This window comes from Ranitomeya variabilis, chromosome 3 (assembly GCF_051348905.1).
Source record: "Ranitomeya variabilis isolate aRanVar5 chromosome 3, aRanVar5.hap1, whole genome shotgun sequence".
In the NCBI taxonomy this organism is placed as follows: Eukaryota; Metazoa; Chordata; class Amphibia; order Anura; family Dendrobatidae; genus Ranitomeya; species Ranitomeya variabilis.
In genome coordinates this window covers 759491344-759514510 of record NC_135234.1, presented here as the reverse complement: position 1 = coordinate 759514510, position 23167 = coordinate 759491344, and the positions used below count along the sequence as shown (strand labels likewise).

General features: G+C 45.1%; 1 protein-coding gene, 1 long non-coding RNA gene and 1 pseudogene across 3 annotated transcripts in view; 2 read left to right on the top strand and 1 right to left on the bottom strand.

Moving 5' to 3' along the window:
- The window catches only part of LOC143817346 (protein XNDC1N-like), a 313063-nt pseudogene that overhangs the window by 241035 nt on the left and 48861 nt on the right, over positions 1 to 23167 (bottom strand). The gene's annotated exons all lie outside the window — the stretch shown is intronic.
- LOC143817340 (uncharacterized) lies at positions 1080 to 2937 on the top strand. Its single transcript, XR_013224120.1, has 3 exons — positions 1080 to 1239; positions 1646 to 1803; positions 2787 to 2937. It is a non-coding gene; the product is annotated as an uncharacterized LOC143817340 (long non-coding RNA).
- Positions 2984 to 5312, top strand: LOC143817797 (uncharacterized). The gene is made up of 3 exons (XM_077299263.1): positions 2984 to 3127; positions 3802 to 3976; positions 4372 to 5312. Exons 2-3 carry the CDS (start codon positions 3907 to 3909, stop codon positions 5310 to 5312), a joined length of 1011 nt encoding a protein of 336 aa, XP_077155378.1. The 5' UTR covers positions 2984 to 3127; positions 3802 to 3906.

Sequence of the window (23167 nt, the reverse complement as noted above, 5' to 3'; positions counted from 1 at the left end):
TGGCTGCTGAATTGCCGGCTTTTCTTCTATCTATATAATATATATACATATATATGTGTGTGTCACTGACATCTATATATCTATGTACTCTGTGTATATATCTATCCTATCTATTCTAACCTGTCACTCTGATTTTACTGTATGCGGCACATAAATTACCGGCTTTTTATCTATCTATCTATAATCTATCAATTATCTATCATCAATCTATTATCTATGTACCTATCTCACTATCAATTATCTATCTATTATCTATCTATTTATCATCATCTATCTATTATCTATCATCTATTATCTATCTATCTATTATCTATTTATTATCTACTTTAAAATACTTTAGTGACAATACAATTATTTTCCCGCACTTTTACTGAATTTTACATATAAAAGTAAAATGCTCGTGTTCCCGATCACGAATCCGCATGAGCCACATTCGTGCCCAATTTATGTTTGTCGATCGTTTTACAAACATATTCGCTCATGTCCTGTCATCACTTCTATCATGGAAATGCCCCTTTGACTAACGTTATCATCCATCCAATAGACTGTATGAGGACATGAGGTCCTGGTGATGGTCGGCCTGGAATCACATGATGACACAATTCCCAGAACACTGCCCCCTATCAGTGGAAATGTGAGAAAATCCAATAATGACACCAAATGCTTGAAGACTTTATCCTGAGCACTAGATTATATAGTTCAATGTATCTTTCTAGACAGAATGAGAAGATAAAAGAAACTGTCAAAAAAGATGAAATATGTTATAATGTCATATGATGAGAATTGGAAATGGGAAAAGCTCAGCCAAACCTCTGTAACCACCGGCTGTAATCTAACACCTGGAAATTGCCAGGATGTTATTTCATTCATCCCTATTTGTGCCTCCATCATTATCAGCTGCTTTATAAGAGGCAGATAGTGAGAGAAAAAGTATTGGTTATTCCGCTGCATTGTGACATCGTCACTTACCTTATATGGAAGCGGGCAGTGATGTCACACAGGTGAGTGATGATGTCACAATAGAGCGGAACCTTAAAAACCCTCCGTTCCATCTCACTGGCTCAGACTTGGTATTTGTGTCTTCTGACAACACTTACCTAGTTTTTCTCCTTGTGAGATTAGCGCTTTACTTGTGGAATAGCATATACATTCTCTATTAGTGGATTTTTAAAATCTGCATTAGCGGAATACTTCTGGATTTTCCTGAAGATTACTGACTGAGGACTTCTCCATCTGGAGGTAAATCTATTGAGGCTGTTAGGAATCTAGAAGTTTTTCTCCTGATTCCTTCCCTTGTATTCTGGTGGATGGGAAGCGGCCATTGCCCCTGGAGATGAGTAACTCGTCCGGCACAAATCACGGCACAATACAACAGAAAAAAACGTTTTCATGAATATTTTTATTTACAATTCATGAAACAAATCCAGTCCTCAGTGACCGGATATAAGAGTAGGAATGGCCGAGAGAAAACCAGGGAGCAAATATCAGTGTCCAGCAATTTACAGGGGGACGAGGGGAGATTTCCTTTATTAATAAATAGTAGTAATAATAATGGCAGCCAGCGCTCTACCTGTATGGGGCAGGGCGGGCTGCACCAGGGATTATAACGTGTAATATGGCTCCAATGTTTTCTCCTCCCCTTCAGATCTCCCTCCTGACTCTGTCTGGTCCAGGACCACAGAGGGGACGTCAGCTCCTGGCTGTCTGGTCCAGGACCACAGAGGGGACATCAGTCACCACCTACATAAGCTGAGAAGAGAACGTCAGCGTGTACAGGACCCCGCAGAGCCGGACATCTGTAGAGTGAGTATAATGGCGGACGAGCTGCCGCCTCCGGGGTCCATCTTCTTACACTAATTAGATAAGTGGAGGAGGCCGGACCACGGCTGTCGGCACCGACCACTGAGTTAGGCCAGAATTGCACCTGACAACCTCCCGCATTTAACCACTATCATTCGGCTACTTGTTGGCTGCTTGTCGGGTGTCTGATGCCATTAAGGCAGTTCTTACTGCTGGAAAATACTGACCAAATACTGAGCATGTGAACGTGGCCTAAAGCTGAAAATTATTTGGTTTAGATCTGAAATAAAACTTGTGTCAGAGTATAATGTAGCCCCCCCTCATAAAATATAATGTAGCCCCCCTCATAAAATATAATGCAGCCCCCTCATAGAGTATAATGCATCTCCTCCCATAGAGTATAATGTAGCCCCCTTATATAATATAATGCAGCCCCCTCATAGAATATAATGCAGCCCCCTCATATAATATAATGCAGCCCCTCCATAGAATATAATGTAGCCTCTCCATAGAATATAATACAGCCCCACAGTACTACAGTCTTATGGCCACCAGTACTAACTGATATATATATATCCCACAATCCTCACCTCTCCTCCTCATTCCCCTGCGGTTCCAGACTCTGCTCCAGTCTCAGCAGCTGCACTGCCATCTGCCCGGCACACAGTATGAGGTGACGTCATCGCGCACCGGCTGTGTCAGAGGCAGAGGGCAATGATGGAGCAGGGAGTATCATCTGATGCCCTCTCCTCTATTATTGCACCTATGATGCCGATACAGTTGAATGCGGCACATGCTGGGGGCAGCAGCGGTGGAGCAGCAGGCGACAGGAGGAAGGAGCCGACTGCTGCGGCTAAAGCCTGTGCCCGCTGCTAAAGAGAAATGAATATTCACTGCTCCCCACGCCCATGGCCAGTCCGACCCGGGCTCTACACACAGAACTGAGGAATAAAATGGTAAAAACTCATCTGTTCCTTATACTACAGGTGGAATAATTCTCTACTGCTGGAAGGTTCTCAAAGTTTTACTTGTTGAGCGTTGAAAACTCCAAGTGTAAACTTTGTTCTGGATTAGGAATCTTATTTCCATCGGGAATTCACCAGATATTACTGTAAGTATTCTGAGGTCATAACAAACATTTCCTGCCTAAAAATAAAAGAATAAAATCTGACCGATCTATTGTTCCTTTTAGGGTTGATAAACGACTACAGAGCTGAAATCTTGACAAGAAGATCCCTGTCGATTACTAAGATCACAGCTGAATTCTGTAGCACTACTAGTGACATCACATTTCTTGGATTTACAAGAAGAGTAAAGTAGTTAGACGGTAACGATACTTTTCTGTAACATTTAAGCCTAAGTTGCAATGTGTGACCATGATGTGAGGAATAGCGCCATTTCCGCCCATTATATGGCTTGTATGGTATTTTGTATTGTTCTACAGTTTTCACCCTACAGTCACTATCTCTAATTTGCATTTGTCTTTGAATCGGTGTCTCCCGCACAAAAAGTATTTTACCTCTTTCCTTAGGTAGCACAGAGCCATGGAGGAAAGTATATATCAGTACTGAGCATTGCAGCTGTGAATCCAGCTCTGGTCTAAGCTAATATACCTGCTAGAATCCTGCAGGACAATGATTCTGTGCTTCCTCCTGGCAGTGCTCCTCCTCTGCCTCCTAACTTGTGAAATCTCTGTGCAGAGCAAGACGGATTACAGGAGGTTATTCAGAGTTAATGAGCTCAGGAGACGGGGAAGGGGAGGAATTGACCCATAAGAATAGATTAAAGCCGATTTCTCTGATATCATATGTTACGAAGTTTCTTATAATCACTTATACTAGTGATTTATACAATTTGTTGCCGGGCAGTTCCCATGTAAACACTTTCTCGAAGTTTTGTGGCTTCACCTTCTCGTCCTGCCATACTACTTATGGTCACTACTTTTTGGCTTTTGCTGTTTATTGTCCTATAACTTTTTTCCATTTGTGGATTATTCTGCAGGACTTCTCGCGCACTGAGTGACTTCTGCGTGTTGCTCTGCGCTGTGAGATCTGCGACTATTGTGCGCCGGAAGAGCACTTTACTGAACACTTTTGAGGAGAAACCATGAGTTCTCGGGAATTGAGGCAGCTGATCATGGACAACATTGCATGGATGAACCGGCCAGAAAACCGAAGTAAGTGAACCTTTACAATGTAAGGGGTGTGTGTGGGGGGATTATACCGGGGTCTTTTTATCGTCACCCCAGTAACAACAGGTTCCACTCTCTAGTTCTTTCCATAAGAGGAGTTAGAAATATTTCTGCCTGTATACTGGGGACAATGTTAGACGGGGAACTAAACTAATAACTCTGGGTATTGTAGTAGTGACGATCGGTGGGGTCCGGACCCTCAGACCAGCACACATCGCTCACAACAGGGGTCAACGTGCTTAGATAATTCTTGGGTCTGTGCAGAGCGGTGTCCCGGCCCAGTAAAAAGTTATAGAGAAATAATAGATAGATAATAGATACATTTGTACCTGTCATTTATGACATTTTCTGTCATTATAATACATGGTTTTTCTCTTCAGATCAGAGCCCTGTGATCGGAAGACTCAGGTCGTCTCAGACAAGAGGAGGAAGGATTGAAGATGACAGAGATTATTTACCTTCTCCAGAGAGAAGAAGAAGAGTTAGAGACCCATCCAGGCGCTCAGTACCAGAGGAGACCAGACACAGGAGCCGTTCGCCACATAGGCCGCTACCTGACCGTCCCATCTCTCCTGAGCCTTTACCACCGACCACGCGCCCTGACAATCTCAGGCCTGCGGAAGCTTTACCACCGACCACGCTCCCTGACAATCTCAGGCCTGCGGAAGCTTTACCACCGACCACGCTCCCTGACAATCTCAGGCCTGCGGAAGCTTTACCACCGACCACGCGCCCTGACAATCTCAGGCCTGCGGAAGTTTTACCACCGACCACGCGCCCTGACAATCTCAGGCCTGCGGAAGTTTTACCACCGACCACGCTCCCTGACAATCTCAGGCCTGTGGAAGCTTTACCACCGACCACGCTCCCTGACCGTCACAGTTCTGCTGATGCGTCACTACCGAGCAGCAGCAATAACAGGAGTGGTGGAAATGAAGCGGCAACCACCTCCGGGGCCGATCCTCAGCCAAGGTTTATTCCACCATCCGTGGGCACAGATGCTGAGAATCAGGCCGGATTAGATTCAGTTGAGGATACAACACCACCGCAGGCTGCACCCCTGCGGAGGAGAGGACGGCGGAGAGGAATGACAAGGATACGGCAAATAGAACGCCTTCCTACCAGGAGTGCCACAGGCCAGGAGGAGATTCCTTCTTGTGCCATATGCCTAGGTGATTATGAAGTAGGTGAGCAGCTTATTGTGCTGCCCTGCCGACATCTTTTTCATCAGAGCTGCATTACACCATGGCTCCGCCAAAACCGCTACTGTCCTTACTGCCGCCAAAACTGTTTCCAACAGAACAGACAGAGAAGAGCATAAATCCCAACATGTGCTCGTGTATCCATCCCCAATATATATTTATTTCCTTTATTAATGATTTTTACTAAATAAAATGTATGTTTTTTATACTTATGAAGTCGGCACTCCATTTTTTCAGTTTTCTATGTTACCAGGAGTTTCTTCGTGTACTGCCCTATTGATACATTTATAGAGGAACAGTCACACGATGCAACTACTTTTTACCTATTTATGCATCATTTCCGGAATTTTCTAAACTACATCGATGATATGTCCGCCACTGCATTACAGAATCCATTTAGCTCTAGTGGTCCCCATACTTGCCATAATCCGTTCTGCAATTTCTGAGGCAACACCTCTATTAAATCTGTGGACAGTTTGCTCCAATTACAAAACAAGCACTAAATCTATTGTACTACTTCTAATCTGATTTACTACGCTGCACGTGAGTGTCCATATATATGGGGGTGCACTACACTATAGAGGCTGCCTATGGGGGTGCATTATATTAGGGGCTGCATTATACTATAGAGGCTGCCTATGGGGCTGCGTTATACTATAGAGGCTGCCTATGGGGGTGCATTATATTAGGGGCTGCATTATACTATAGAGGCTGCCTATGGGGCTGCGTTATACTATAGAGGCTGCCTATGGGGGTGCATTATATTAGGGGCTGCATTATACTATAGAGGCTGCCTATGGGGCTGCGTTATACTATAGAGGCTGCCTATAGGGGTGCATTATATTAGGGGCTGCATTACACTATAGAGGCTGCCTATAGGGGTGCATTATATTAGGGGCTGCATTATACTATAGAGGCTGCCTATGGGGGTGCATTATATTAGGGGCTGCATTACACTATAGAGGCTGCCTATGGGGGTGCATTATATTAGGGGCTGCATTATACTATAGAGGCTGCCTATGGGGCTGCGTTATACTATAGAGGCTGCCTATGGGGGAGCATTATATTACATTATACTAGGGGGTGCATTATATTATAGAAGCTGCCTTTGGAGGTGCATTATATTAGGGGCTGAATTATACTATAGAGGCTGCCTGTGGCGGTGCATTATATTATAGATGCTGTCTATGGGATGCATTATACTATAAAGGCTGCGTTTGGGGGCTGCATTATACTATAAAGGCTGCCTGTGGGGGTGCATTACACTATAGAGGCTGCCTATGGGCCTACATTATACTATAGAGGCTGCCTATGGGGGGGGCATTATATTAGAGGCTGCCTTACACTATAGAGTCTGCATTATACTATAGAGTCTGCCTATGGGGGATGCATTATACTACAGAGTCGGCCTATGGGGGATGCATTATACTATATAGGCTGCCTATGGTGGTACATTATATTAGGGGCTGCATTATGCTATAGAGTCTGCCTATGGGGGTGCATTATACTATAGAGTCTGCCTATGGCGGGTGCACTATGCTATAGAGGCTGCCTATAGGGGTGCATTACATTAGGGGCTGCATTATACTATAGTCTCCTTATGGGAGGTACATTATACTATAGAGTCTGCCTACGGGGGGTGCATTATACTATGGAGTCTGACTACAGGGGGTGCATTACACTTTAGAGTCTGCCTATGGCGGGTGCATTATGCTATAGAGGCTGCCTATGAGGTTGCATTATATTAGGGGCTGCATTATACTATAGAGGCTGCCTATGGGGGTGAATTATATTAGGAGCTGAATTATATTATAGAATTGTTATCAATAAAAGATCCAAAAATAATTATGTGCTTAAACATTGGGCTTATTAGCCACATCAGCGCCACCAGTCCTTCCTATTTCTTATATTAGGTCGATGTCTGGGAAACAGATTACTGAAAATAAGGTCTTAGAATCTTGATAGAATCGCTGACCGTCTGAAAAACCCAAAGATTTTAATCAATGACCAGTTTGACTAGAATCGGAGAAAGAAGTATTGCTCGTTCCTGTCTCAGAGATTCACCTTCTGGTCTTTTCCTTCCTACTGAGATTCAATATTGTGTGTAGCTTACAAAATAAATAGGCCTTTTAACGTTTCTCTTCCTCATTCCCCTTTTTCTTATCTACCACTGTTTCTGGAGAGATGGAATCACTAAGCCGTAGGTCAGAGTGACAGAAAGGAACATGGATCAACAAGGGCCAGGACCGCAGAGTATGAAGGATAAAAGGCAGACAAGCAAAACAAGAAGCAACAGAAGATACAGAGTCAGGAGTGCGGATAAACACTCAGTGTCCTGGCCCAGGCCAGGTTTATATAGATTTGGGGGTGTCTGGCCAATTGGCAACAAAATCCTGCTTCTGAGCATGCTCAGTGTAAAAAAACGTATTGCAGCGCTGCATTTCGTCGTACGACGTATGTCGACGGATCCTGCGTCCATAGGCTTCCACTGTAGCCAACGACACATGCCGCAGGATGCGTCGTGACACTTTTTTAGGCGGAGACAAAAAACGTTACAATCAACGTTTTTTCCAATCTTCGACGCATATGTCGTACGACGTACACGACGTATGACAATCTGTCGCAATGCGTCGCCAATACAAGTCTATGGGAAAAAAACGCATCCTGCGGGACATTTTGCAGGATGGGTTTTTTCCACAAAACGACGCATTTCGACGTCTGCAGAAAAACGCTAGTGTGAAAGTAGCCTTATATACAAGTCATTACCCTGGAAAGGATGTACCTCAACATATTTCCCAGGAAAATCCATTTTTGTTTCATTTCTGTATGTTTTAATGTGCGCCTGTAAAAATGGCATGACATTGTTCACAACAGTGACCTGGGGGTCAGAAATGCTTCTAGGAGTCTTCCCCACTATGTTCCCGTGTCATTTGAGAACTGTTCCCATAGATTTCCGATGTTTTGATACCCTAAAAAGACCTCCGGGGGGTTAAGGCAAAAAAGCTCAGGTTTCCTATAGACTTACATTGGGCTCGTTGCTCAGGTCGAGCATCCAAGCATTCCAATCTGCTCGACCCGAGCAACAAGCACCCGAGCATTTTAGTGCTCGCTCATCACTAGTCCTAGTATTTCTGGTACCTGAGAAAATGGTACTAGAGATGTCAGTGACATATACAATTATTACAGCTTGTGTGCATCTTACTGTACATGCATTTAACCCCTTCATGACCCAGCCTATTTTGGCCTTAATGACCTTGCCGTTTTTTGCAATTCTGACCAGTGTCCCTTTATGAGGTAATAACTCAGGAACGCTTCAACGGATCCTAGCGATTCTGAGACTGTTTTTTCGTGACATATTGGGCTTCATGTTAGTGGTAAATTTAGGTCGATAATTTCTGAGTTTATTTGTGAAAAAAACGGAAATTTGGCGAAAATTTTGAAAATTTCGCAATTTTCACATTTTGAATTTTTATTCTGTTAAAGCAGAGAGTTATGTGACACAAAATAGTTAATAAATAATGTTTCCCACATGTCTACTTTACATCAGCACAATTTTGGAAACAAATTTTTTTTTTGCTAGGAAGTTATAAGGGTTAAAATTTGACCAGTGATTTCTCATTTTTACAACAAAATTTACAAAACCATTTTTTTTAGGGACCACCTCACATTTGAAGTCATTTTGAGGGTTCTATATGGCTGAAAATACCCAAAAGTGACACCATTCTAAAAACTTCACCCCTCAAGGTGCTCAAAACCACATTCAAGAAGTTTATTAACCCTTCAGGTGTTTCACAGCAGCAGAAGCAACATGGAAGTAAAAAATGAACATTTAACTTTTTAGTCACAAAAATGATCTTTTAGCAACAATTTTTTTATTTTCCCAAGGGTAAAAGGAGAAACTGGACTACGGACGTTGTTGTCCAATTTGTCCTGAGTACGCTGATACCTCATATGTGGGGGTAAACCACTGTTTGGGCGCACGGCAGGGCTCAGAAGGGAAGGAGTGCCATTTGACTTTTTGAATGAAAAATTGGCTCCAATCTTTAGCGGACACCATGTCGCGTTTGGAGAGCCCCCGTGTGCCTAAACATTGGAGCTCCCCCACAAGTGACCCCATTTTGGAAACTAGACCCCCCAAGGAACTTATCTAGAAGCATAGTGAGCACTTTAAACCCCCAGGTGCTTCACAAATTGATCCGTAAAAATGAAAAAGTACTTTTTTTTCACAAAAAAATTATTTTAGCCTCAATTTTTTCATTTTCACATGGGCAACAGGATAAATTGGATCCTAAATTTTGTTGGGCAATTTCTCGTGAGTACACCGATACCTCACATGTGGGGGTAAACCACTATTTGGGCACATGGTAAGGCTCGGAAGGGAAGGAGCGCCATTTGACTTTTTGAATGAAAAATGATCTCCATCGTTAGCTGACACAATGTCGCGTTTGGAAAGCCCCTGTGTGCCTAAACATTGGAGCTCCTCCACAAGTGACCCCATTTTGTAAACTAGACCCCCCAAGGAACTTATCTAGAGGCATAGTGAGCACTTTAAACCCCCAGGTGCTTCACAAATTGATCAGCAAAAATGAAAAAGTACTTTTTTTTCACACAAAATTTCTTTTAGCCTCAATTCTTTCATTTTTACATGGGCAACAGGATAAAATGGATCCTAAAATTTGTTGGGCAATTTCTCCTGAGTACGCCGATACCTCATATGTGGGGGTAAACCACTGTTTGGGTGCACGGCAAGGCTCGGAAGGGGAGGCGTGCCATTTGACTTTTTGAATGGAAAATTAGCTCCAATCGTTAGCGGACACCATGTCGCATTTGGAAAGCCCCTGTGTGCCTAAACATTGGAGCTCCCCTACAAGTGACCCCATTTTGGAAACTAGACCCCCCAAGGAACTTATCTAGATGCATAGTGAGCACTTATAACCCCCAGGTGCTTCACAGAAGTTTATAACGCAGAGCAGTGAAAATAAAAAATAATTTTTCTTTCCTCAAAAAAGATTTTTAGCCCAGAATTTTTTATTTTCCCAAGGGTAATAGGAGAAATTGGACCCCAAAAGTTGTTGTCCAGTTTCTCCTGAGTACGCTGATACCCCATATGTGGGGGTAAACCACTGTTTTGGCACACGTCGGGGTTCAGAAGGGAAGTAGTGACGTTTTGAAATGCAGACTTTGATGGAATGCTCTGCGGGCGTCAGGTTGCGTTTGCAGAGCCCCTGATGTGCCTAAACAGTAGGAACTCCCCGCAAGTGACTCCATTTTGGAAACTAGACCCCCAAGGGAACTTATCTAGATGTGTGGTGAGCACTTTGAACCCCCAAGTGCTTCAACAGAAGTTTATAACGCAGAGCAGTGAAAATAAAAAATAATTTTTCTTTCCTCAAAAAAGATTTTTAGCCCAGAATTTTTTATTTTCCCAAGGGTAATAGGAGAAATTGGACCCCAAAAGTTGTTGTCCAGTTTCTCCTGAGTACGCTGATACCCCATATGTGGGGGTAAACCACTGTTTTGGCACACGTCGGGGTTCAGAAGGGAAGTAGTGACGTTTTGAAATGCAGACTTTGATGGAATGCTCTGCGGGCGTCAGGTTGCGTTTGCAGAGCCCCTGATGTGCCTAAACAGTAGAAACCCCCCACAAGTGACCCCATTTTGGAAACTAGACCCCCCAAGAAACTTATCTAGATGTGTGATGAGCATGTTCAACCCCCAAGTGCTTCACAGAAGTTTACAACGCAGAGCCGTGAAAGTAAAAAATCATTTTTCTTTCCTCAAAAAAGATGTTTTAGCAAGCAATTTTTTATTTTCACAAGGGTAACAGGAGAAATTGGACCCCAATATTTGTTGCCCAGTTTGTTGTGAGTACGCTGATACCCCATATGTGGGGGTAAACCACTGTTTGGGCACACGTCAGGGCTCGGAAGGGAAGTAGTGACATTTGAAATGCAGACTTTGATGGAATGGTCTGCGGGCGTCACATTGCATTTGCAGAGCCCCTGATGTGCCTAAACAGTAGAAACCCCCCACAAGTGACCCCATTTTGGAAACTAGACCCCCGAAGGAACTTATCTAGATGTGTGGTGAGCACTTTCAACCCCCAAGTGCTTCACAGAAGTTTATAACGCAGAGCCGTGAAAATAAAAAATAATTGTTCCTTCCTCAAAAATTATGTTTTAGCAAGTAATTTTTTTATTTTTGCAAGGGTAACAGGAGAAATTGGACCCCAACAGTTGTTGCCCAGTTTGTCCTGAGTACGCTGGTACCCCAAATGTGGGGGTAAACCACTGTTTGGGCACACGTCGGGGCTTGGAAGGGAGGGAGCACCATTTGACTTTTTGAACGCAAGATTGTCTGGAATCAATGGTGGCGCCATGTGTTATGATCCCAATGGCAGAGGATCTCAGAGATTACAGCAAAGTCTGCAAACATAAATACCAGCTCATAGGGAAGTGGTAACTAGGCTGACCATATACCTGATCCTAGCACAAACAACTAACAGTAGCCGGGGAACGTGCCTACGTTGATTCTAGACGTCTCGCGCCAGCCGGAGAACTAACTAACCCTGTCAGGGAAAATAAGACCTCTCTTGCCTCCAGAGAAAAGACCCCAAAGTTATAATACAAGCCCCCAACAAATAATAACGGTGAGGTAAGAAGAAAAGACAAACGTAAGAATTAACTAGATTTTAGCAAAGAGAGGCCCACTGACTAATAGCAGAAGATAGTAAGATGACTTATATGGTCAGCAAAAAACCCTGCAAAATATCCACGCTGAGTATCCAAGAACCCCCGAACCGACTAACGGTGAGGGGGGAGAATATCAGCCCCCTAGAGCTTCCAGCGATATCAGGAATCACATTTTGTACAAGCTGGACAAAAATATGAACAATGCAAATAAACAAAAAATAAGAAAGCAGGACTTAGCTTATCTTGCAAAGAACCAGGACCTGAAGACAGGAGCAAACAGAAATGAACTGATTACAACGATGCCAGGCACTGGACTGAGAATCCAGGAAGTTTAAATAGCAACACCCCAGGCCTAACGAACAGGTGAGTACCAACCTGGGAAAAGACAATCCAAGTGCCAAACCACTAGTGACCACAAGAGGGAGCCAAGAAGTATAATTCACAACAGTACCCCCCCTTTAAGGAGGGGTCACCGAACCCTCACCAAGACCACCAGGGCGATCAGGATGAGCAGCGTGGAAGGCACGAACCAAATCGGCCGCATGAACATCAGAGGCGACCACCCAGGAATTATCCTCCTGACCATAGCCCTTCCATTTGACCAAATACTGAAGCCTCCGTCTAGAGAGACGAGAATCCAAGATCTTCTCCACCACGTACTCCAACTCGCCCTCAACCAACACCGGAGCAGGAGGCTCAACAGCAGGAACCACAGGCACAACGTACCGCCGCAATAAAGACCTATGGAACACGTTGTGAATGGCAAACGACACCGGAAGATCCAAACAAAAAGAAACCGGGTTAAGAACTTCCAAAATTTTATAAGGACCAATAAAGCGAGGCTTAAACTTAGGAGAGGAAACCTTCAGAGGGACATACCGAGAAGACAACCAAACCAATTCCCCAACACGAAGTCGGGGACCCACACCGCGGCGGCGGTTGGCAAAACGCTGAGCCTTCTCCTGTGACAACTTCAAGTTGTCCACCACATGATTCCAAATCCGCTGCAACCTATCCACCACGGAATCCACCCCAGGACAATCAGAAGACTCAACATGACCCGAGGAGAAACGAGGATGAAAACCAGAGTTGCAGAAGAATGGCGAAACCAATGTAGCGGAACTAGCCCGATTATTAAGGGCAAACTCAGCCAATGGCAAGAAGGTCACCTGTTGTGAAATTGGATTCTGGGCTCCCCCGGTGGCCACTTGTGGAATTGCACTTGTGTGCATCATCCCCTCTGTTCACCTGCTCCTATCAGGATGTGGGAGTCGCTATATAACCTTGCTCCTCTGTCAGTTTCATGCCGGTCAACAATGTAATCAGAAGCTTTCTGTGCATGTTCCTGCTACTAGACAACTCCCAGCTAAGTTGGACTTTTGTCCTTGTGTGTTTTTGCATTTTGTTCCTGTTCACACCTGCTGTTTCGTTACTGTGTCTGGAAAGCTCTTGTGAGCGGAAATTGCCACTCTGGTGTTATGAGTTAATGCCAGAGTCTTAAAGTAATTTCTGGATGGTGTTTTGATAGGGTTTTCTGCTGACCATGAAAGTGCCCTTTCTGTCTTCCTGCTATCTAGTAAGCGGACCTCGATTTTGCTAAACCTATTTTCATACTACGTTTGTCATTTCATCTAAAATCACCGCCAATATATGTGGGGGCCTCTGTCTGCCTTTTGGGAAAATTTCTCTAGAGGTGAGCCAGGACTGTCTTTTCCTCTGCTAGGATTAGGTAGTTCTCCGGCTGGCGCTGGGCATCTAGGGATAAAAAAACGTAGGCATGCTACCCGGCCACTTCTAGTTGTGCGGCAGGTTTAGTTCATGGTCAGTATAGTTTCCATCTTCCAAGAGCTAGTTCTCATATATGCTGGGCTATGTTCTCTCGCCATTGAGAATCATGACAGTTTGACCGGCCCAAAAAAGGGTTAAATTACTGGCTGAGAAAGGAGAGGAAAAAAGAAGTCTGCTACAATTTTTTTTTTTTTTTCCCTCTAGTTCTGAGTGTGCTCTTAATTGAATCACTTGCTAGTCTGCCTATACTGCAGCCTTCCTCTCTTTCTCTCCTTCTAATCCTTGAATGGCTCTGTGTTCACCTGTTTCAAATGGATCTTCAGAGTGTAGCTACAGGTTTGAATAATCTCGCCACAAAGGTACAAAATTTGCAAGATTTTGTTGTTCATGCACCTATGTCTGAGCCTAGAATTCCTTTGCCTGAATTCTTCTCGGGGAATAGATCTCACTTTCAAAATTTTAAAAATAATTGCAAATTGTTTTTGTCCCTGAAGTCTCGCTCTGCCGGAGACCCTGCACAGCAGGTCAGGATTGTAATTTCCTTGCTCCGGGGCGACCCTCAAGACTGGGCTTTTGCATTGGCACCAGGGGATCCTGCGTTGCTCAATGTGGATGCGTTTTTTCTGGCCTTGGGGTTGCTTTATGAGGAACCTCATTTAGAGCTTCAGGCGGAAAAGGCCTTGATGTCCTTGTCTCAGGGGCAAGATGAAGCTGAAATATACTGCCAAAAATTCCGCAAATGGTCTGTGCTTACTCAGTGGAATGAGTGCGCCCTGGCGGCGATTTTCAGAGAAGGTCTCTCTGATGCCATTAAGGATGTTATGGTGGGGTTCCCTGTGCCTGCGAGTCTGAATGAGTCCATGACGATGGCTATTCAGATCGATAGGCATCTGCGGGAGCGCAAACCTGTGCACCATTTGGCGGTGTCTACTGAGAAAACGCCAGAAAATATGCAATGTGATAGAATTCTGTCCAGAAGCGAGCGGCAGAATTTTAGACAAAAAAATGGGTTGTGCTTCTATTGTGGTGATTCAACTCATGTTATATCAGCATGCTTTAAGCGTACTAAGAAGCCTGACAAGTCTGTTTCAATTAGCACTTTACAGTCTAAGTTTATTCTATCTGTGACCCTGATTTGTTCTTTGTCATCTATTACCGCGGACGCCTATGTCGACTCTGGCGCTGCTTTGAGTCTTATGGATTGGTCCTTTGCCAAACGCTGTGGGTATGATTTGGAGCCATTGGAGGCTCCGATACCTCTGAAAGGGATTGACTCCACCCCATTGGCTAGTAATAAACCACAATACTGGACACAAGTGACTATGCGTGTTAATCCGGATCACCAGGAGGTTATTCGCTTTCTGGTGCTGTATAATCTACATGATGTTTTGGTGCTGGGATTGCCATGGTTGCAATCTCATAACCCAGTCCTCGACTGGAGAGCTATGTCTGTGTTAAGCTGGGGATGTAAAGGAACTCATGGGGACGTACCTTTGGTTTCCATTTCATCATCTATTCCCTCTGAGATTCCTGAATTCTTGTCTGACTTTCGTGACGTTTTTGAAGAACCCAAGGTTGGTTCACTGCCTCCGCACCGGGAGTGCGATTGTGCCATAGACTTGATCCCGGGTAGTAAATACCCTAAGGGTCGTTTATTTAATCTGTCTGTGCCTGAACACGCGGCTATGCGAGAATATATAAAGGAGTCCTTGGAAAAGGGACATATTCGTCCTTCGTCATCTCCCTTAGGAGCCGGTTTTTTCTTTGTGTCTAAGAAAGACGGCTCTTTGAGGCCGTGTATTGATTATCGACTTTTGAATAAAATCACGGTTAAATATCAATATCCGTTACCACTGCTTACTGATTTGTTTGCTCGTATAAAGGGGGCCAAGTGGTTCTCTAAGATTGATCTCCGTGGGGCGTATAATTTGGTGCGAATCAAGCAGGGGGATGAGTGGAAAACCGCATTTAATACGCCCGAGGGCCATTTTGAGTATTTGGTGATGCCTTTTGGTCTTTCAAATGCCCCTTCAGTCTTCCAGTCCTTTATGCATGACATTTTCCGCGATTATTTGGATAAATTTATGATTGTGTATCTGGATGATATTCTGATTTTTTCGGATGACTGGGACTCTCATGTCCAGCAGGTCAGGAGGGTTTTTCAGGTTTTGCGGTCTAATTCCTTGTGTGTGAAGGGTTCTAAGTGTGTTTTTGGGGTTCAAAAGATTTCCTTCTTGGGATACATTTTTTCCCCCTCTTCCATCGAGATGGATCCTGTCAAGGTTCAGGCTATTGGTGATTGGACGCAACCCTCTTCTCTTAAGAGTCTTCAGAAATTTTTGGGCTTTGCTAACTTTTATCGTCGATTTATTGCTGGTTTTTCTGATGTTGTAAAACCATTGACTGATTTGACTAAGAAGGGTGCTGATGTTGCTGATTGGTCCCCTGATGCTGTGGAGGCCTTTCGGGAGCTCAAGCGCCGCTTTTCTTCCGCCCCAGTGTTGCGTCAGCCTGATGTTGCTCTTCCTTTTCAGGTTGAGGTCGACGCTTCTGAAATCGGAGCTGGGGCGGTGTTGTCGCAGAGAAGTTCCGACTGCTCCGTGATGAGACCTTGTGCTTTTTTTTCCCGTAAATTTTCGCCCGCCGAGCGGAATTATGATATTGGGAATCGGGAGCTTTTGGCCATGAAGTGGGCTTTTGAGGAGTGGCGTCACTGGCTTGAGGGGGCCAGACATCAGGTGGTGGTATTGACTGACCACAAAAATTTAATTTACCTTGAGTCTGCCAGGCGCCTGAATCCTAGACAGGCGCGCTGGTCGTTGTTTTTCTCTCGGTTTAATTTTGTGGTGTCTTACCTACCGGGTTCTAAGAATGTTAAGGCGGATGCCCTTTCTAGGAGTTTTGAGCCTGACTCCCCTGGTAATTCTGAGCCCACAGGTATCCTTAAACATGGAGTGATATTGTCTGCTGTTTCTCCAGACCTGCGGCGGGCCTTGCAGGAGTTTCAGGCGGATAGACCTGATCGTTGCCCACCTGGTAGACTGTTTGTTCCTGATGATTGGACCAGTAGAGTCATCTCTGAGGTTCATTCTTCTGCGTTGGCAGGTCATCCTGGAATCTTTGGTACCAGGGATTTGGTGGCAAGGTCCTTCTGGTGGCCTTCCCTGTCACGAGATGTGCGAGGCTTTGTGCAGTCTTGTGACGTTTGTGCTCGGGCCAAGCCTTGTTGTTCTCGGGCTAGTGGATTGTTGTTACCCTTGCCTATCCCGAAGAGGCCTTGGACGCACATCTCGATGGATTTTATTTTGGATCTGCCTGTTTCTCAGAAGATGTCTGTCATCTGGGTGGTGTGTGACCGTTTCTCTAAGATGGTCCATCTGGTTCCCTTGCCTAAGTTGCCTTCTTCTTCCGAGTTGGTTCCTCTGTTTTTTCAAAATGTTGTTCGTTTGCATGGTATTCCGGAGAATATCGTTTCTGACAGAGGGACCCAATTCGTGTCTAGATTTTGGCGGGCATTCTGTGCTAGGATGGGCATAGATTTGTCTTTTTCGTCTGCTTTCCATCCTCAGACTAATGGCCAGACCGAGCGGACTAATCAGACCTTGGAGACATATTTGAGGTGTTTTGTGTCTGCGGATCAGGATGATTGGGTTGCTTTTTTGCCTTTGGCGGAGTTCGCCCTCAATAATCGGGCCAGCTCTGCCACCTTGGTGTCCCCGTTTTTCTGTAATTCGGGGTTTCATCCTCGATTTTCCTCCGGTCAAGTGGAATCTTCGGATTGTCCTGGAGTGGATGCTGTGGTGGAGAGGTTGCATCAGATTTGGGGGCAGGTGGTGGACAATTTGAAGTTGTCCCAGGAGAAGACTCAGCTTTTTGCCAACCGCCGTCGTCGTGTTGGTCCTCGGCTTTGTGTTGGGGACTTGGTGTGGTTGTCTTCTCGTTTTGTCCCTATGAGGGTTTCTTCTCCTAAGTTTAAGCCTCGGTTCATCGGCCCGTACAAGATATTGGAGATTCTTAACCCTGTGTCCTTCCGTTTGGACCTCCCTGCATCCTTTTCGATTCATAATGTTTTTCATCGGTCATTGTTGCGCAGGTATGAGGTACCGGCTGTGCCTTCCGTTGAGCCTCCTGCTCCGGTGTTGGTTGAGGGTGAGTTGGAGTACGTTGTGGAAAAGATCTTAGACTCTCGTGTTTCCAGACGGAAACTCCAGTATCTGGTCAAATGGAAGGGATACGGTCAGGAGGATAATTCTTGGGTCACTGCCTCTGATGTTCATGCCTCCGATCTTGTCCGTGCCTTTCATAGGGCTCATCCTGATCGCCCTGGTGGTTCTGGTGAGGGTTCGGTGCCCCCTCCTTGAGGGGGGGGTACTGTTGTGAAATTGGATTCTGGGCTCCCCCGGTGGCCACTTGTGGAATTGCACTTGTGTGCATCATCCCCTCTGTTCACCTGCTCCTATCAGGATGTGGGAGTCGCTATATAACCTTGCTCCTCTGTCAGTTTCATGCCGGTCAACAATGTAATCAGAAGCTTTCTGTGCATGTTCCTGCTACTAGACAACTCCCAGCTAAGTTGGACTTTTGTCCTTGTGTGTTTTTGCATTTTGTTCCTGTTCACAGCTGCTGTTTCGTTACTGTGTCTGGAAAGCTCTTGTGAGCGGAAATTGCCACTCTGGTGTTATGAGTTAATGCCAGAGTCTTAAAGTAATTTCTGGATGGTGTTTTGATAGGGTTTTCTGCTGACCATGAAAGTGCCCTTTCTGTCTTCCTGCTATCTAGTAAGCGGACCTCGATTTTGCTAAACCTATTTTCATACTACGTTTGTCATTTCATCTAAAATCACCGCCAATATATGTGGGGGCCTCTGTCTGCCTTTTGGGAAAATTTCTCTAGAGGTGAGCCAGGACTGTCTTTTCCTCTGCTAGGATTAGGTAGTTCTCCGGCTGGCGCTGGGCATCTAGGGATAAAAAAACGTAGGCATGCTACCCGGCCACTTCTAGTTGTGCGGCAGGTTTAGTTCATGGTCAGTATAGTTTCCATCTTCCAAGAGCTAGTTCTCATATATGCTGGGCTATGTTCTCTCGCCATTGAGAATCATGACAGTCACCCAATCATCCTGGTCCGCAGAAACAAAACATCTCAAATAAGCCTCCAGTGTCTGATTAGTTCGCTCCGTTTGGCCATTGGTCTGAGGATGAAAGGCAGATGAAAACGACAAATCAATGCCCATTTTAGCACAAAAAGATCGCCAGAATCTGGACACAAACTGGGATCCTCTGTCGGACACGATATTCTCAGGAATGCCGTGCAAACGAACCACATTCTGAAAAAACAAAGGAACTAGATCGGAAGAGGAAGGCAACTTAGGCAAGGGCACCAAATGGACCATCTTGGAAAAACGATCACACACCACCCAGATGACAGACATTCCTTGAGACACCGGAAGATCAGAAATGAAATCCATGGAAATGTGTGTCCAAGGCCTCTTCGGGACGGGCAAGGGCAAAAGCAACCCGCTAGCACGAGAACAACAAGGCTTAGCCCGAGCACAAGTCCCACAGGACTGCACAAATGACCGCACATCCTGTGACAAGGAAGGCCACCAAAAGGACCTAGCCACCAAATCTCGGGTACCAAAAATTCCCGGATGCCCTGCCAACACCGAGGAATGAACCTCGGAAATAACTCTGCTGGTCCATTTATCAGGAACAAACAGTCTGTCGCGTGGACAAGAGTCAGGTCTACCAGCCTGAAATCTCTGCAACACACGTCGCAAATCAGGAGATATGGCCGACACGATTACTCCCTCTTTAAGAATACCAGCTGGCTCCGAGACTCCAGGAGAGTCAGGCACAAAGCTCCTAGAAAGAGCATCAGCCTTAACATTCTTCGAACCAGGCAGGTACGAGACCACAAAGTCAAAACCAGAGAAAAACAATGACCAACGAGCCTGTCTAGGATTCAGGCGCTTAGCAGACTCGAGATACATCAGATTTTTGTGATCAGTCAAGACCACCACACGATGCTTAGCACCCTCGAGCCAATGACGCCACTCCTCAAATGCCCACTTCATGGCCAACAACTCCCGATTACCAACATCATAGTTCCGCTCAGCAGGCGAAAACTTCCTAGAGAAAAAAGCACATGGTCTCATCACAGAGCAACCAGAGCCTCTCTGCGACAAAACAGCCCCAGCACCGATCTCAGAAGCATCCACTTCAACCTGAAAGGAAAGTGCGACATCAGGCTGGCACAAAACAGGCGCCGAAGTAAACCGGCGCTTCAGCTCCTGGAAGGCCTCCACGGCTGCAGGAGCCCAATTAGCCACATCAGAACCTTTCTTGGTCATATCCGTCAAAAGTTTAACAACGCTAGAAAAGTTAGCAATAAAACGACAGTAGAAATTAGCAAACCCCAAGAACTTCTGAAGACTCTTAACAGACGTGGGTTGAGTCCAATCATGAATAGCTCGGACCTTGACTGGGTCCATCTCCACAGCAGAAGGGGAGAAAATAAAACCCAAAAAGGAAACCTTCAGCACTCCAAAGAGGCACTTTGAGCCCTTCACAAACAAAGCATTATCACGCAAAACCTGAAACACCATCCTGACCTGCTTTACATGAGAATCCCAATCATCAGAAAAAACCAGAATATCATCCAGATAAACAATCATAAATCTATCTAGATACTTCCGGAAGATATCATGCATAAAGGACTGAAACACTGAAGGAGCATTAGAGAGCCCAAAGGGCATCACCAAGTACTCAAAATGACCTTCGGGCGTATTAAATGCAGTTTTCCATTCATCTCCCTGCCTAATGCGCACAAGGTTGTACGCACCACGAAGATCTATCTTGGTGAACCACTTGGCACCCTTAATCCGAGCAAACAAGTCTGACAATAGTGGCAAAGGATACTGAAACTTAACAGTGATTTTATTCAGAAGCCGATAGTCTATACAAGGTCTCAAAGACCCGTCTTTCTTGGCCACAAAAAAGAATCCCGCACCAAGAGGGGAAGAGGATGGACGAATATGCCCCTTCTCCAAAGACTCCTTGACATAAGAACGCATCGCGGCATGCTCGGGTACAGACAAATTAAATAATCGTCCCTTAGGAAATTTACTGCCAGGAATCAAATCTATAGCGCAGTCACAGTCCCTATGAGGAGGAAGAGCACTGGACCTGGACTCACTGAATACATCCTGATAGTCACACAAATACTCAGGAACTTCTGAAGGAGTAGAAGAAGCAATAGACACCGGCGGAGAATCGCAATGAATTCCCTGACAACCCCAACTCGACACAGACATAGCCTTCCAATGCAAAACTGGATTATGGGTCTGTAACCATGGCAGACCTAAAACGACCAAATCATTCATTTTATGCAGAACAAGAAAACGAATCACCTCCCGATGTTCAGGAGTCATGCACATGGTCACTTGTGTCCAATACTGCGGTTTATTTTCCGCCAGTGGCGTAGCATCAATTCCTCTGAGAGGAATCGGAACTTTTAAAGGCTCCAGGACAAAACCGCCGCGCTTGGCAAAGGACAAGTCCATAAGACTCAGGGCAGCACCTGAATCCACAAACGCCATAACAGGGTAGGAAGACAATGAGCAAATTAAAGTCACAGACAAAATAAATTTAGGCTGCAAATTACCAATGGTGACAGGACTGACAACCTTGGTTAGGCGTTTAGAGCATGCTGATATAACGTGTAGAATCACCACAGTAAAAACACAGCCCATTCTGACGTCTATGATTTTGTCGTTCGGTTCTAGTCAGGATTCTATCACATTGCATTGAGACAGGTGTCCGTTCAGACAACACCGCCAGAGGATTAGCGGATTTGCGCTCCCGCAAACGCCGATCAATCTGAATAGCCAGCGCCATAGAATCATTCAGACTTGTAGGAATTGTGAAACCCACCATCACATTCTTAATGGCTTCAGACAGGCCATTTCTGAAATTTGCGGCCAGAGCACATTCATTCCATTGAGTAAGCACGGACCATTTCCGAAATTTTTGGCAATACACTTCAGCTTCATCCTGGCCCTGAGAGATAGCCAGTAGAGCTTTTTCTGCCTGAATTTCAAGATTAGCTCCTCATAAAGCAATCCGAGCGCCAGAAAAAACGCATCAACATCCGCCAATGCCGGATCTCCTGGCGCCAACGAGAAAGCCCAATCCTGAGGGTCGCCACGCAAGAAGGAGATAACAATTTTAACTTGCTGAGCTGAATCTCCAGACGAACGAGGTTTCAAAGATAGAAACAATTTACAATTATTCCTAAAATTCCTAAATTTAAATCGATCTCCAGAGAACAGCTCAGGAATAGGTATCTTAGGCTCTGACATAGGACTGCTAACAACAAAATCCTGAATGCCCTGCACTCGTGCAGCAAGCTGATCCACACTAGTAATCAAGGTCTGAACATTCATGTCTGCAGCAAAGCTTCAAGCCACTCAGAGAAAAAGGGGAAGGAAGAAAGAGAAAAAAAAACAAAAAAAAACTCAGAACTTCTTTTCTTTTTAATCCCGCTTCTGCAATGCATTAACTATTCACTTGGCCTGGCATACTGTTATGATCTCAATGGCAGAGGATCTCAGAGATTACAGCAAAGTCTGCAAACATAAATACCAGCTCATAGGGAAGTGGTAACTAGGCTGACCATATACCTGATCCTAGCACAAACAACTAACAGTAGCCGGGGAACGTGCCTACGTTGATTCTAGACGTCTCGCGCCAGCCGGAGAACTAACTAACCCTGTCAGGGAAAATAAGACCTCTCTTGCCTCCAGAGAAAAGACCCCAAAGTTATAATACAAGCCCCCAACAAATAATAACGGTGAGGTAAGAAGAAAAGACAAACGTAAGAATGAACTAGATTTTAGCAAAGAGAGGCCCACTGACTAATAGCAGAAGATAGTAAGATGACTTATATGGTCAGCAAAAAACCCTGCAAAATATCCACGCTGAATATCCAAGAACCCCCGAACCGACTAACGGTGAGGGGGGAGAATATCAGCCCCCTAGAGCTTCCAGCGATATCAGGAATCACATTTTGTACAAGCTGGACAAAAATATGAACAATGCAAATAAACAAAAAATAAGAAAGCAGGACGTAGCTTATCTTGCAAAGAACCAGGACCTGAAGACAGGAGCAAACAGAAATGAACTGATTACAACGATGCCAGGCACTGGACTGAGAATCCAGGAAGTTTAAATAGCAACACCCCAGGCCTAACGAACAGGTGAGTACCAACCTGGGAAAAGACAATCCAAGTGCCAAACCACTAGTGACCACAAGAGGGAGCCAAGAAGTATAGTTCACAACAGTACCCCCCCTTTAAGGAGGGGTCACCGAACCCTCACCAAGACCACCAGGGCGATCAGGATGAGCAGCGTGGAAGGCACGAACCAAATCGGCCGCATGAACATCAGAGGCGACCACCCAGGAATTATCCTCCTGACCATAGCCCTTCCATTTGA

Excerpts from the sequence above, each read along its gene's own strand:
- LOC143817797 (XM_077299263.1), top strand. The coding sequence starts at position 3,907 with ATGAGTTCTCGGGAATTGAGGCAGCTGATCATGGACAACATTGCATGG. Across the intron at positions 3,977-4,371 it reads GAACCGGCCAGAAAACCGAA|ATCAGAGCCCTGTGATCGGA; the intron begins GTAAGTGAACCT and ends TTTTCTCTTCAG.